Source organism: Eurypyga helias, unplaced genomic scaffold (genome assembly GCF_000690775.1).
Source record: "Eurypyga helias isolate BGI_N326 unplaced genomic scaffold, ASM69077v1 scaffold23463, whole genome shotgun sequence".
Lineage (NCBI taxonomy): Eukaryota > Metazoa > Chordata > Aves > Eurypygiformes > Eurypygidae > Eurypyga > Eurypyga helias.
The window spans coordinates 1-15357 of NW_010242156.1; the positions used below are offsets into that span (position 1 = coordinate 1).

At 48.9% G+C, this 15357-nt stretch overlaps 1 protein-coding gene across 1 annotated transcript; it reads left to right on the forward strand.

The window, feature by feature from the left end:
- Positions 1 to 1221: 1221 nt before the first annotated feature.
- On the forward strand, positions 1222 to 6264 carry LOC104507649 (pleckstrin homology domain-containing family D member 1-like; the record flags this gene model as incomplete). The annotated part of the gene is made up of 5 exons (XM_010148996.1): positions 1222 to 1400; positions 2142 to 2274; positions 3482 to 3626; positions 5366 to 5515; positions 6097 to 6264. Coding segments are annotated over 5 exons (768 nt in total), but the record flags the coding sequence as incomplete, so codon positions are not given.
- Between the last annotated feature and the right edge of the window lie 9093 nt (positions 6265 to 15357).

The following is a 15357-nucleotide window of genomic DNA, read 5'->3' on the forward strand; positions in this document are numbered from 1 at the left end:
TGGAGAAGAGAAGGCTCAGGGGAGGGAGACCATATAGCTCTATACAACTACCTGAAAGGAGGTTGCAGAGAGGTGGGGGTTTGTCCCTTCTCCCAAGTTACAAATGATAGGATGAGAGGAAATGACCTCAAGCTGTTCCAGGGGAGATTCAGATTGGATGTTAGGAAATATTTCTTCATGGAAAGGGTGGTCACGCATTGGAACAGGCTGCCTAGGGAAGCGGGTAAGTCACCATCCCTGGAGGGATTTAAAAGACATGTAGATATGGTGCTCAGGGACATGGTTTAGGGTAGACTTGACAGTGTTAGTTTATGGTTGGAATCAGTGATCTTAAAAGCCTTTTCCAACCAAAACAATTCTAAGCTTCTGTGATTTTGCCAGAGGATCCCTTCCAGCCAACATGGCTATTAGTCTATGATAGCTTTCCGATTGTTTTTAACTGCAACTCCCGAAGTCCTGGTGGAAATTGGAACAGCAGAGCGGGGTTCCTTGTCCACTGAAGGGACCATGGTTCCTGGGGAATCATGTAGCACACAGGAGTTTAGGAAACTGGATGTTGATGTATAAAACCCTTTCACTACTTGGTATCACTCTGGTGGTAAGTGGCTTTTCTAAACATACATTGTTTGTGAAATGTCCACACAGCTGGCTTTCTGAAGCCTCAGCATCATTCTTAATTGTTGTGTCAGATCCCGCAAGCTTGTCCAAAAACCTGTTGCTGATGTTCCTTTGAGCTCTCCTCCTTGCCTGCAGTTATGGGTATGAAAAAAGAACTGGAAAGCTGGGGAAGGACTATTCATATCCTAGTTGCACACCAGACCAAATACTTGATGGGAAAACAGTATCATATGTCTGTTGCCCTGCAGTTAGAAGTACCACAGAGGGGATGCCTCTAGTTCACACTGAGGAGCAAGGTGAGGGAAGGCAGGGAAGCTGCCTGCACTGGTGATGCACCAAGGGAAGCAGAAGGCTCCAGTCCCTGAGCTGGGCCCTTGCTAGTCTATCATGTCAAAGGCGCCTGCAGGTTCTCACCCCCCTGCATAGCAAAGGCTGTGGTGGAGGCTTGCTCCTCATGAGGTGAAATGAGCACCAGCTTTTATTATTCCTGTTTTTAGCCCAAATGAGGCATGTGGATGTAAGGATGGAGGGCCTCAATAGGATGGAGCCAGGTGCAGAATTGTTAGGCTTGTTTGATACTCACAATCTCTGCCCTTCTTCAAGGACCTCTCCTTGGAAAAGCAGCAAATGCTGGAGATGTTGGAAGAAAATGAGGGCCAGCTCCTGCCTCCAACCAGCCCCAGCAAGGAGCAAAGCCCCATCTGGGGACTGCATAGCAGCCTGCGACAGATCGAAGAGAAGATGCAGCAACTTCTGGAGGAGAAAATCCTGGCAGAGAAAAGGTGAAGGGGGGGCAGAGGGGGTCACAGTGGTGCCAGAGACAAGGATGTGGGACAAGACATGACCCAGTGTGAAGAGGGTGCTGGGAAAAGAGGCAGTTTTTCCCCCCTCGGAGGTGAGAGGCAATCAGAAAGAGTACGGCTAAATATGTCTAAGCTTAAACTTAGGCTCACTTCAGAAGTATTCCCCTGTTTATCCTGAGACTCACAGAGAGGCAAGATCCCTCATAATTTCCATTCTTGGGTGCGGCAGAGGACACTTGTGGCCTGCTCAGGCTCACTGGTACCGAATAATGTGACTGTCTGCTGACTTGCTTTCTGGTTGCCAGCACGAGACAAATCTGGAAACTTGTCTGGTTCCCACGGCAGGAGTTCAGGTTACAAACGCTTCAGGGGGGACAATGTGAGGCAGGGCAGCTGAACTCCTTGCTGCCACTTGGGCCTGCTCCTTTCAAATCAGGACTTAGGCACGAGAATCCATTTGGTATTCATGGGCTGGTCCAGGAGCACAAAACACTTCTTGTCTGGAGGTTGAGAATGTTCCATTCAAGAGCTGTCCACCCGACCTTTCTCCAGCAACACCTGTGTTATTGAAGTGCAACACAAGCAGCGCTCCTGTTAGCGCCTCTTTGCTCAGGGCAGCCAGGTAGTTAAGCATGCTCCATCAGGACGCTGAGCCCCTTCCTTCCTGTGAGTTGTGCTGGGGTGGGAATGGTCGTTTTCCTTTGCTGTGCCATGCTCCAGGATGAAGGAGAATGAGGAGCGGTCCCGAGCACTGGAGGAGGAGCGGGAGTTTTACTCTTCCCAGTCACAAGCGCTGCAGAACTCACTCTTGGAGCTGACTGCGGAGAAGCAGCAGACAGAGAGAGACCTCAAGGTATTCCTGCATATGTCACATATTGGTGTCCTTGGGCCCAGAGTTGTCTCATTTTCCCTTTCAGTTCATCCCCAATCAAGTGGGAGACTTGATTTTATTTGTTTTCATTTTGTGGTTGCAAATCTTCATTTGCTATGCTTCATATCATGGTAACACATGAAGTTGCCATGTTGTGTCTACGTACCACTATTTATTTATTTTCTCGTTCTGAGCCCTGATTAACCCATTCAGTAAAAGTCTTTTAATTTGCTACTGTAAAAGTATAATCTAAAGACGGAGGGAGGGGAAAAAAGTAAGAGTGGAAAGTAGACACAATCAAGAATAAGGATTATTTCAAAGAAATGTTAATATGGACATTGCAGAACTGAGCAGAAATCTTCTGTCTTCAGTTGTGCTCCGAGTCTTAAGATTTGTAAATCTTCAGGAACCTCTGCATGAATTCAAGTTCTAAAGCAGAGAAATGCAGGTGAGGTACCAGCCTCCTTTGTTATCCTAAAAATGGAAGATATTTTAATCTATGCAAAGGTATGGACAAAGTATGTAATTTAATTTTAATCTAAATAATGTAAAGGTTATGCTTTTTGTTGGCTGTTTAGACACTCAACCTCCTTCTACAAATATCTGGGGAAAAAAAAAGAAAACCATTCTTTTTTCCTGCACCTCCAAGATTTTCTTATCCTGTAACCTTCCGCTTGGCCAAGCTAATGCTATGTTGACCTAAGCTGTAGTAGGTATTTGTAAAGCTACTACTACTGATAGCTTTATTTCTAACTTTTCTTGTGTTTTGTTTCTGAAACTGATTGCTGTACACCAGTTTGTGGGAACTGACTGCCTTTATCTCAAGTCTGTCGCAGCTGGAAAGTTGCCCTCCTGCTTCTCCTACTGCAAGTACTTGCATAAGCAACTTTCAAACTCGCATGCTGAAATAACATCTCTGATTCCACATGGTTCATACAATGAGAGGGAAGCTGTGAAAATAAAAGCCAGAGTAAAGGAGAATTACTAAAATAGTTTAGACTTCAAATTCAGATTCTGACTGAAGACATAAGGAACAACTTTTACATTGTCTTACAATATTTCTGGTGGCTTTCCTTACTGCTGTCTTGCCATTTTCATCTGCTTCGTGGGTCCCTCACAGACCTTGTGAGTTAGCAGGGTGATTATTGAGATGCAAGCTGTCTTTCAGCAGTTCTATTCCCTCCCTCAGGCTGAGGTGAAGGTGCGCATGGATCTGGAGAAGAGACTGAGAGAAGCTGAGGAAGCATTGCAGAGCTTGGAGCAAGGCTTAGATTCTCTGGATTGCAATAAAGAGAAAGAGGAGAAGATGAAAGCAGATGTCAGTAACCTGAGAAGTAAGTCAGTCATCCATCCTCTCTACTGATGAGCGAGCTCTGAGAGGAAATATTTCTTCCCATCTTCTCCACCGCAAAAGGAAGTTCCCAAATTGGCAAAAATGCACACAGTGTGCTCTCCCAACCCCTCGTCCCTCAACCACACCTCCCTTTTAAGGAGCCAGAATGTGTTATGCAGGTGCTTGGTGTTTTGCATTCAAAGGAGGGCAAAATTATCCCAGCCTTCCCTGTTGGGTGGAAGACAAACGTAGGGGCAGAGATGAGCAAATGCTTTCCACAATGTCAAGCTGTGGCAGAGCTGTAAAGACTTAATTAGGTCTGAGTTAGAGAGTCCTCTGATTCCTCTCAAGATAATCTCTTCTCAGCCTTGGTTTTGAGAACATCAGCAGTTTAAGGAGGGCCCTGAGTGCTGTAGCAACATGCTGGTAGGTAACCCAGCAGGTGAAGTTTGGATCCTTCCTTAGAGCTGAATCACTGCATCGGCACAGAACTGCCATGCCGAGACGACTGTGGCCCACAGGTCAGGTGAGAGACTCAGGTTCCTCACAGCTTATCCCTGTTTCTTTGCCTTTTTTTCTTTATTTTTTTTTTTTAAGATGAGGCATTATCCTAGCAACTGGCTTGAGTCAAGTTTGGGAATTGACATGAGCAGCTTCAATTGGGTGAAGTCTTGCTTGTTTCCCATCCTCAAGTAGGGTGCAAGGGGAAACTTAAGGTGACGATGCATCTGTGCAGTTAAGCCTTCATTTCAAAGAAAGGTGGATGTGTTGGGCCAATATAGAAAAGTCAAAAAGTTCTGTGGCATTCTGAGCACTGTTACACATGTAAGTATAGATACATGGATAGATATATTTTTAAAAATATACTCATATTTATAAAAATAGGTAAATAAAATAAGTATTGTTCACTAGTTCTTACATCACATTTCTAAAATGAGACAAAAGGACATGATTCTGAACTTAATCCCACTGGCTGAGAGCCATGGTAAGAAAACAGAGCTAAAGTGGACGTGTTGAGTTCAGCATTCAGCTGGAGCTGAGCCACCTGCACAGGACATAGTGGGTAACCTCTGGCACTGAATGTCTCCTGACACTCATTCCCAAACTCAGGTTGTGGGAGATGTTTTCTTCAAAAGAGGGCCAGGAAAAACAGCTTGTGTGGCAGATGGGGACAGAATAATGTTGTCAGAGTTTGGAGATGGGGTTTTGCATGGAGCCCGTTATGTGTGTATGTATGTGCTAGCATTTGCTATTGCTATTTGCTATTTGTAAGAAGTCCCTGGCCACGTGTGGCCTGGGTGTGCGTGCCCATGGCAGTGTTCCCGACACCTCCCTTTCCACAGGTAGACTTGACCGGTTTTAAAAGCCCTTCAGAGAAAGTGCGATGAGCAAGGTTTCAGACCCTTCTGGTGCAGGAGAGTTGAGATATTTTAACCTAACATCAGAGGCTTTTGACAGTTGAATCATGTGCAGTTGTGGGAATGATTGATGGGGAATGGATGGCTGCAGTTCCCTGTATAATCTGAGAAAGTATTAGTTGGGGACTAGAGTTTTTTGTCACTTTGAACTTGTTCATTTTGATGATATTGCGGTGCTCTGTGGGTTGTTGTTCATGAAGGTCTAGGGAGGTGTTGAACATCCTTACGTGGCTCAGCCCATCAGTGAGTCCAGCCCCTTATGACTGCTTCATTGCTTGTAGTGTCTCTCCCGTCACTGCTCACAGTGGTGTCTTCTCCTCAGAGTTCTTTGAAGAGTGCATCCGCAACGCTGAGCTGGAGGCCAAGATGCCTGTGATCATGAAGAACTCTGTGTACATCCACAAGGCTGCCACTCGCCGCATAAAGAGCTGCCGCTTCCACCGCCGGAGAGCCAGCGCTACGTGGAATGACTGTAGGTATCAGGCAGCTTCTTATTCTATGTCCTGCAAGAGCAAATAGGTGCAGATGGGGCGGACAGAGCAGTGAGGTCTGAAAACGTGGTTTGTATTTCATATTCCCTAGTAGAATGGAGCTACAGAGAAACAGAGCTTCCTTACCCAGAGAGCAGGCACCGAGTCTGTGTACTGGTTTCCTGTCTCTTCATGTATGTTGAAAAGTAACTGCTGCGATGGTCCTGGGGCCCTAAAAAAAAACGTTTGAAGCTGACTTTATCTGAATGCTTAATCACAGGCTGAATTGGGTTGTAAGGGACACCTGGACATCGTCCCATCCAATCAGAGTGCTACCTGCAGGATTAGGTCAGGTTCTACGTAGAACCCTGAGTCAGAGACAGCTGTAAAGAACAGTGGTTTTCCATGACGCCAGCATGAAAATTGTCCTCTGACAACAGTAAAGTGAAGTTGTTAGAGCACAGTGGTTAGCTTATCCCTTGCCAGGCTCTCGGTCGTGTTGATCGCATGGCTCGTGCACTCTAGTGAAGCTCTGTCTTCCATTTGTGTCCCTGATGACCTTCCTGTGCTGCTCTTGTTTCAGTGAAGCAGTCCCAGTCCTTCATCTTCTCGCACGCAGAAGCTGAAAACATTGAGGAGCTGAAAGAAACAGCCAAAAGACTGAGCCGGGACCAGCACTTCAGGGAAACTCTCTATCAAATCATGAGGTCACAAAAGGATTCTGCTTCGGGGGACGAAAAGTGACTTGTTGGGAGGGGGCTTCTGATCTCAACTTGCCCCGTTCAGCTCTGCAAAAGCTGCGCCATTGAGCACTAGGGTCAGGAGGGAGATTTGCCCTTTGGTGGCGAAAGTGGGGGAAAGTTGTGTGTAGGCGATTCCCTCAGCAGCTTTGCTTTAGTTTGAATGCTCCCTGTAGCCTGGCAGACCTCCTCTGCTGATCACTCCCAATCTGTTTGCTTCAGCTGCTTATGTTAAGCCATGTTTTGCCAAGATGCCGCTGTTGGTCTTAAAGTGAACAACAGACTGTAGCTTAGGAAGTGCCTCTTCTTTCCTTTCCTGTCTAGCCTGTCTGCCAAACACGAGCGCTTCTAAGAAAGCCCTTTACTGGGCTGTGCTCCAGCTAGTGCAGCCTCCCTAGCTGGACACGGCTTACCCAGTTCTGCCTGGTTCCCTCTAGGAAATGGCTAGCTGCACACCCCCCAGTCAATCAGCACCTCGCTGGGGCGCGTTTCCCGAAGACCGCAGCAGTCCCAGCTTCCCCAGCGCAGGCAGTAGTTTCAAACACAGCGCAACCTCTTGATGCTACACCCCTTCAAGCAAGCGGTAGCCACACAAGATGAAGGCAACCCGAGGGTTATCTGGATTTGGCTCCAAGGAGGATCACATGCAGAGAAGGACTTGTAGGTAACTCGGCAGCATCAACGTGAGCTGGAGGGAGGGTTGTGTTGTGTTGACTGTGCGCAGAACATCTGGGGCCACCTCTGCACTTTTTTTTTCCATATTGGGACATCCAGCTGTCTCCCTGCCAGCAGCAGGAGCAGAGCTACATGCTGTGCAAAGTGTTATCTACAGGCAGATTCAGTGTGGAGGAGCCTTTGACTCAGCTTTGATGGCTTCCTCACCTGTAAGACAAGCTGGAGGACGGGTGGGTGAGGAGTGCCCAGCAGCAAAACCCACTACCACCTGAAGAATTAAACAGTGGCAGCAGCAAGCTGTCAGGGCTGTGGAGCTGGGGAAGTAATCTCTGTATGTGCTGCAATGAATAGCCTGCATCCAAGGCTTTGTAATGCTTTCTACCAGTCCTATTAATTGCAGTCCAGGTGATCTCAGTCTAACTGGGACATCTGGCATGTCAGGGCTGGATTGGGAGAGGCACTGTGGACAGCCTGTTTGGAGGTGGGCTTCTGCCTGGCTTCTGTCCCCTCCCGTGTGCTCACTATGTTGTTACTGCAGGGCAGGATTTGCCCTGTGTGTGGTCATTTATATGTTACAGGAAAGAAATCACTTTCATGTGGAGGCTTTGCAGCCTCGGTCACCTTCTTGGAGCAAGCAGCTGGCCAACAGTTACCCAGGCTGTAGTAACAGCACTGTGGGGTGCTTACAAGCACACTCAGTGGTGCTGTTATCCCTGTGGGACAGATGGGGAAACAAAGGTATAAACGGTACAAAAGGAAATGAGGTTAGCAGCAGCGGTACAGTAAGGCTGCAGAGCAGGGGGCTTTCAGGGCTGTACCCCTGGGTGTCACCTACAGCCAGTGACAGCAGGGTAGCTGCTTACCTGTCCCATGCAGACTGACGCTGCCCACTCCCAGGCTTTGCTCCCAGGCCACCCGAGTCAATCCCTACCAACTCAGTGCTGTTTCTAGGGAGAAATCAGGGATGAGGCTGGGAAGGGGAGCCCTGGCTTGCCAGCCAGAGGAGAGGCAGTGATGCTGGGTGGAAGAGCAGACTGGGAGGGTGTGATGCAGCTGGAGGGAGTCACTCTGGTGTGACCAGAGGAAAAGCCTTGAAGGCACAGACTGTACTTTCCATTTCAGACAGTTACTGACCGGTATCCTTCTGCCAGGCGATGGGAGGTTTTATACAGTCAGAGGGTCCAGCACTGGAGACTGACATTTTTGTGATGATAGGTGATGCGATAGGAAAAGACAATTTGCATTCTTCCCTAATGCACCTCTCCTTCTGTAGGTTTTCCGCTCATGCTTGCGTGCTAGAAAGCCACAAATGAATTCTTGCTCCTACAAGGCTGAAGGGCTGTGAGAAAGCAATCCAGAGCTAGTTTTCCCCTTTATTCTCTCCTCACATCATCTCTGGTTATTTTCCAGTTACAAAGTCTATATTATGAGATGGTGGATGGGACAGAAAAAAGGACAGCCAGGGAGTGCGTCTGTAATTCAGGCAGTTAGGAAAATCACCCTGTGGCTTGTGAATGCAGCACCTTTGATCTATTACCATCAAAAGCCACAATATCAGACCTTACAGAAGTATTGTACTCCGGAGGTAGCCGCATCGGGCCTTCCTTCACTGTGCATTTTGACAGCAATAAATAAATAGAAGTCATGCTGACACTAGAGTGAATTCCTGTGTGTTCTTGATACACTGTCACTGAAATGATGCCAAATTGCCTCTGCAGGAGTTGAGAAAAATCATTGCGACACGCTCACTTACAGCCAGCGCACTCCCTCTGCGTCACCGAGTAGTTGTGTTGGGTGCTGAACATCCCCTCCAGGAAGGACTGGCTGTACATAAAAGGCTCTCGTCCTTGCTGCCCGCAGCCACTTTTTAAAAGGTGTATGAAGTTGACACCAGGATGTATCAGGTCTGAAGAAGAAACGTCCCGCTTGCGTACCTGAGAGCCAGTGAGCAGCTCCCTGTAACCAGCAAGGCACACCCTCAGCCTCCTGCGGCGAGGGGCTTGCTGTCCATTGGTCCTTGCTGCGGACGCTAGTCCTGCAGCGGAATCTGTTACCCTGTACGATCCCTGGCGGAGTTGGCACGGAGCTGGGTCGATACACCATAGCATCTTAACTAAGTGACTGTCTCCTTATTCTGTTTGACAGGACACAGAATTACCGATTTCAGTGTTATCTCCGTATATTTAATGCAGTGCAGTAACAGCAAGATGGCTTAGGGAGCCATTCACCTCTATTCAAAAACCTTCACTAGCAATCCTGGGTCAGACTGCTTTCTCCTACTGGGAAAACTGGGGACGAGATGAGAGTTCCCTAGTGTCCGAGGACAGGAGAAGATATAGGATGGTTTGCACCTCTCAGATTTCTCTTCAGAAGTCGCAGAACAGATAGACTGATTCTGAAATGCCTGTGGCCATTCTTTCACCACCTCCACCTTCTGGCTGTCAGCAGGGAGCTTCTCTTCCCTCTGAAGATTTTCCCTGTTGTCCCCTTCAGAGACACTTTACAATATGGTTTCATTTGCAGACACTGCCGAACAGGAAGCCTGCTGGTTCTCTTCTCCCTCGTCTTGCCTGCTTTTCCCAGGGTGAATGGCAGCTCCTCCTAAAGTCAGCTTAAGGATTAATTTCATCCCCTACCTAAGATGCACGCAGCCTCCGGGCTGCTTCCCTCCCTGGTGCAGAAGAGGTTCCCTCTGAAGGATGGAACTTTGGCAGCTCCCCTGGTGCTCCAGGGCTTTGCTCTTGCGCAGAAGCAAATGGCAGAGAACGGGGGGCAGCGCCAGCCCCGCCGCCTCCAGTGCGTGCTGCTTGGAAAGCAGAGACAGCGGGCAAGAAATGGAAACTGCCCTCGGGGTCAGAAGTCAATAATAAACGGTTGCTGGTGCGTGTTATGCGTTCCTGTGCACGGCACACAGGCTGGTAGCAATTTTCAGCTAGAGTATGGCTTTTTTTTTTTAGCTCAAGATGGTAGGCAGGGAATAAGATGATAGTTTTTCATACAAATTAGTCTTTTTTGAATGTTTTTCAATGCAGCCACTTTTTGGGGTTACTAGAGGGACAGAAGATGATGTTGTGCCTAGGAGAGAGATGTTTGTTCCCAGGAAGGTGGCCATGCTCCGGGAGTTTTGTCCAAGGCTTAGCTTCAGGCGGGTCCTGGGGCTTTGCCTGGACATTTACTGCTGCTTTGTGTGGGTGTGACTGTGAAGGATGCTATTATTTTTAGCATCTTCCACCTGATACACTTGGCACAAAGACCATTCCGCGGTTTTTCACCTAGTCCATGAATAGCTTGTTATCCCATCTAGCTGGTATGTGGCTGTGAATGGGAGAAATGACCAAGCCAGAGGAGTTGGGTGTAAGCAGTCACCTGAGAGCCAGGTGTGAGGTGGCCTGTCAGGGTGACAGTCACCATGCGCAGGGCCAGGTGAGACCGTGAGCTCAGCAAGCACGCGTGGTTTGTCAAACAACCTGCAGTGCCTTTCTGCCCACTGGGGTAACATCCCTTCTTCTACATTACATAACATTTACTTCTTACTGCAGGCTTCACCCCAAAGGCACAATGGGGGAAGGTCCAACTCAGTACTCAGTCAGGTCTGTAAGTCCTTCCTGCTCCGTTTTGCCACTGGTACTAAGTGCAGGATACACTGTAGTGCTGAAACCAACATCTCTTTCCTCCAGTGTTGGCAGATCTGTCCACTTCAGAGGAAGAAAAATTATAAAGATGGGTAGCAAAGGCACCTTTTGCTAATTCAGAAGTGTTGCATTAAATAACTCAGCAGGGTCATGTGTTCTTATTTTGCTGTATCATGGAAAGTGCAAACTTTGCATTGCTTAAAATAAGAAGTGAATTCTGCTTACCCTTGAGTTCTTCTTGACTGCACCCCTGCCTCAAACCTCTCTGTGGAAAGAGCAGAGGAACAGGTCATCTCCTAGAGCTGCTGCTCCCATTGGTTTCTGCATCATTAATTCTGGCGGCTGGAGATGAGGAAAACAGATTTTGGGTTTTGTTGGGTTTTATTTTTGTCCTAAGCTCTGCATACTAAGAGTAAACATTTATAGCATCTCCATTTTAATAAGTGGTCTTGAAAATGAGCTGTATATGGTGGGTGTATGGAGAAAACTGGCCCGCTGCAATGGGATTAGGCCCAGTTTAAAAAAGGTGCTGGCTTTCTCAGCCCCGATGGAAGTAGGGCTGGAGGCTTGTGTTAGCCACTGCTGAAAGCACATCCACAAACAAGGCAATTCCACACGAGGCAGAGCTCTGCAAGAAGGTTCGCAAGCACTCGAGGACCCTGGGTGACAGAGATGGGCTGCGCTCTTCGGTGCATCCATCGCAGTGGCGTGCGAGGCAGTGAAAACCACATGGGAAGAAGGTGGGAATGCTGTGGTTCCTGTGGCAATAGAGAGGAGCAGGCTTACTGCAGAGATCGTCGGAGAGAACAGGTTGTAAGGCACTTGGGAATAGGCACTGCTTTCATTTCTCCTTTCCTTTGCTGATTCTGCCGGAGGCACAACACTCAGGCTCGCAGCAGGTGAGAAGGTGAGGAGGCCTCACCAGGAAGGAGACTGAGAAGTAGGAGTGCCGCAGACGTGACTAAAAACTAGAGCACTGCTGACAGGGTGTTGCTGGGTTTAAAAAAACAAAAGTGTGTGTCATGGCAAATGCATCTCAACAAGGAAGAGAAGCTGTCCTCTTTCTCAGTAAGCAAACCCATCCTGAGTCCCAGCTAGAGTCCAGTCCCAGGTGCTCAGAGGAGGCTGCAGCTGAAGCCCTGGTTTCCTCTCCCCAGTTTACTGCCGCTGAGCAAGTCACGGGGAGAAAACAGCCGAGCTCGTGCTGGTGCGTGGCCCAGCTGGGTTGCGGGGATGTGGCTTATGGCTGTTCTACTTTGCGGGTAGCTGTGTGTGTGCGGTGGCTGCTCAAGGAGGGGCAGAAGTCAGTCTTTTGGTGCCGGAAAGGTTTTGGATATCTAAAAATTAACTGGAAGAGGTTGGAAATCCCTGCACTTCTCAATGGATTTGGATGTTCAGAAACACCTCTAGCCTGGAGCAGCAGCCCTCTAGGTCTCTCTCTGATCAAGTGTGTGGTACTCACACAGATGCTCTGACCTGTGAAGGGGTGTGGGGAATAGCAGTAAAGCCAGGCACTCTCTCTTCCCACTTCTGCTCCTGAATTTTTCAGGTCATTTCTCCCCTAACACAAATACAGAGCAGGTGTCGTTTAATATGGAACTTATTTTAGATTAAGGGAAACTACGTAGGCTCCCTGTGCCAGCAGAGCTGGCTTTCCTCCCTATGGAGAGGGAACGTGGGCTCCAAAATGAGGACAGAAAATTCCTAGCCATTCAAAGCTACCATAGATGGGTGAAATAAGTGTGATTATCACCTGTGCCAGGCTTGGATAAGGAGGAGTAGCAGGATGCACTGTATTCAGAGTTTGAAGCCAGCCTGCAGTAAGGACAGGATAGATGGAGAAGGGAGAACAGCTGCTTTCCAGGTGAATTGAAAGGAAGGAGCAGACCTAGAAGGGAAGCAAAGAATCGGTGGTGTGGATAGTGCCCTGCAAAGGAATAAAACGATAATCATATTTTCCTTGTCTAGCTGGGAGGAAGGACTGCAAAAAAAGTTTCTGGGCTTTGGTTCTGGTGCGTTGCAGCAATCTTGCTCCTGACTGTACTTGAAGGCAGTTGCAAAGTGAGCAACCGGGTGCTTTAGATGAGGAACATCGTCTCCCTCACCCAGCCCTTGTCAGATCAAAGGAGGATTGTGAAGGCAAGCTGGCTTCCCCCTGCCTTTTCCTCCAGCCTCTCCCTCAGCTTTCAGTTTGCTGTTCTTCGGCTCACTGTGGCTATCTCCCCGAGGTGGAAATTACCATCGCCCCAGCAGGCTCCGCAGCGCCTGGGAGCTGCGGGAGGATGGTGCTGTTCAGGAGGAGGAGAAGCCCACCCCACCACAGGGGAGATGGGGAGACTTCCCTTGGAAAGTGCAAAGGAGGTGAGACGTAGCTGCTCATGCCTCTTTCGTAACGCTGGCTTTCTGTCTAGAAAATATCATCCATCCTACTCGCAAAGCCTTTCCGACCTGAGCGCTCCGTGCAGAAAACGCGTAGAGATGGGCAGCGAGCACCCCGGGCTCTTAACCAGGCACCTCCCTTCCCTGTCCCACAGCCCACCCCACATGGGGCTTTGGGCCAAGCCCTGTGGCTGCAGAGATGGGCAGGGGGGTGCCTGGTCCCCCTCTCCTCACACCCTGCAGTGTGGGCCCTTTCGGGGTGTTTTGCAGGGGCGAGGGGCAGGCTGAGAACTGGTGCCTCTGCCAAACCAGGCTGAGCCTCTGCTGTGACACTCAGGGGGCCTGTGCTTTGATGGGGTGGCTGGTGTCCTGTGTCCCTCGCAAGCTGCTAACGAGCACCTCGTCCTCTCCCGCCGCCATGGGTTCGCACATACATGTGCACGTGCATGCATATATACACACACATAAAAAGATGATGGGTATTAAATTCATATCTCAAATCTGTGTCATCTATCAAAAGAAATACTTCATTATGAGGGGTTTTTTTAATTTATTTTTATTTTTTTGCTTGAAAATAATTTGCCTGAAAATAATTTCTGATTTTTTCCTCTGGTTTTCCCTCCTCATGGGCAGCAAGCAGACTGGGAAGCGTTACCTCCAGGTGTTGTGCTTTATAACTGAAGGTCTCCCTGGAGTCTGTGTGCTCTAGCTGCCGTTGCCAGACCCACGGAGAAAACCGCACGTGGGACAAGCAAGCACTGGCAAGGACAGCGGCCTGGTAATCCTGCATGTAGGGACATTTCTGCCGCTCCACCCCGCAGCAGCCAGGTCAACCGTGTGGCCTCGGTTTTTCCAAGTCTTTCGGTGACCTGCTCCAGATGTGCAGCCAAGCATCCTTCCAGTTGCCCCGGCTGGGGTCGGTGCGGACTGCTCCCGTGCATGGGGCAGTGCCAGTGAAGGGGGCACGCAGCCTGCCCAGGGCAGGGGCTGGGACACGAGGCTTGGGGCTGAGATGGGGTTTGAAGTTAGTGTATAGGAAGCCTGGTGTGTCCTTTTCCCTGCTGCTGCCTTTCTCTGGATAACTAGTCTCAAATCACCAGGGCTATAAAACTAGCGCGTTTCCTAGCATTAGCATCGTGTAAATAAGCCAGGTCAGACAGCTGGTATGCCAGAAATTTCCTCAATGCTTTCCTACCCGCATGATTTAACAAAATACAACTGTATCCTAAGAGCCCTGGAAACACATCCCACTTACATATATCGGGGATGTTTTAAGTGTCTCTGAATGTCACAGAGACACTGGGGGAGGACATGGTGTGTGCAACCCGGACGGTGGGCTCGTGGGGAAGATGAAGGGAGGGAGCTGCTGAGTTTCTGTAGCTGCAGTGCAGCAAGGAAGAGGAGGTGTTACAAAGAAAGATTTCCTGATTTAAGGCACTGAATATATTCAAATTGTTTTGCAGAATAATTGGCTTGCACTTATTACTGCTGTAATGGGACAGCCAGAGAAGCAGAAGCCGTGGCTGCTTCTGCAGCAGGAGACATCAATTATGGAGGAAGAAGGATGTGCTGTATAAGGTCAGGAGACAGTAGGACAGACAGGACTATATTCAGTTTTTCCTCTGCCTGTCCAGGTGATGTTTGCTGTCGTAGGATGCGAGTTCCCAAGGTAACACGAAATGAACCCTGTCTCCTTCCTAAGGAGAAATGGGTCAGTCTTTACCATCCCTACAGCCCTGATACCACAGCCTGCACAATAGGGATGCTAATTACGGCAGTAAGGTCGTGACTTGAGCTCATTTTCTGGAGGCTGTGTGTGGAGAAATGTGAATTACACAGAAGCAGGATGTGGGTACTCATCTTTGGACAGACAGCTGTGCCAAAGACAGATCAGATTTTATATTATGGAATCTCCTCTTTCCTTAATCTTCAGAGATTTATTGAAAAGCCTAAGGTTAAGAAAGAACATTACGACCTCTAATCTCTTCTGCCTGCTGCAGACGAGTACATTTCACCTACTTACCACTGGGTGAATTTTAGTGTTATTCTAATCTATGGAGAGAAAGGCTTGGGAACAGGATCTGTGGCACGTAGGCTCTGGTACACGCTGGGGGTTTCCCCACCTGCGTTAACACTGCCTGGACAAACGCACACCTAAGCACACCCCAGCACGCACCCTCCAGGGGCTATCTGGGAGCAGCAGCTGGCTGGGGAGCACGCGGGCTGGCAGGGCTCGGCTGTGCACAGGGAGCTGGAAGGTAGATGGGTCCCCAAGGGAGACCTGGCAAACCCAGTGGGCAGCACCAGAGCGAGGGGAAGGAGCGGAAGCGAGGTGCTTGGTGAAGGAGCCTGTCTCACACAGCAGGAAGGATCTTCAGGCTGCATCATTTTTCATGGAGCTGGCACCAGTAAAAGGTT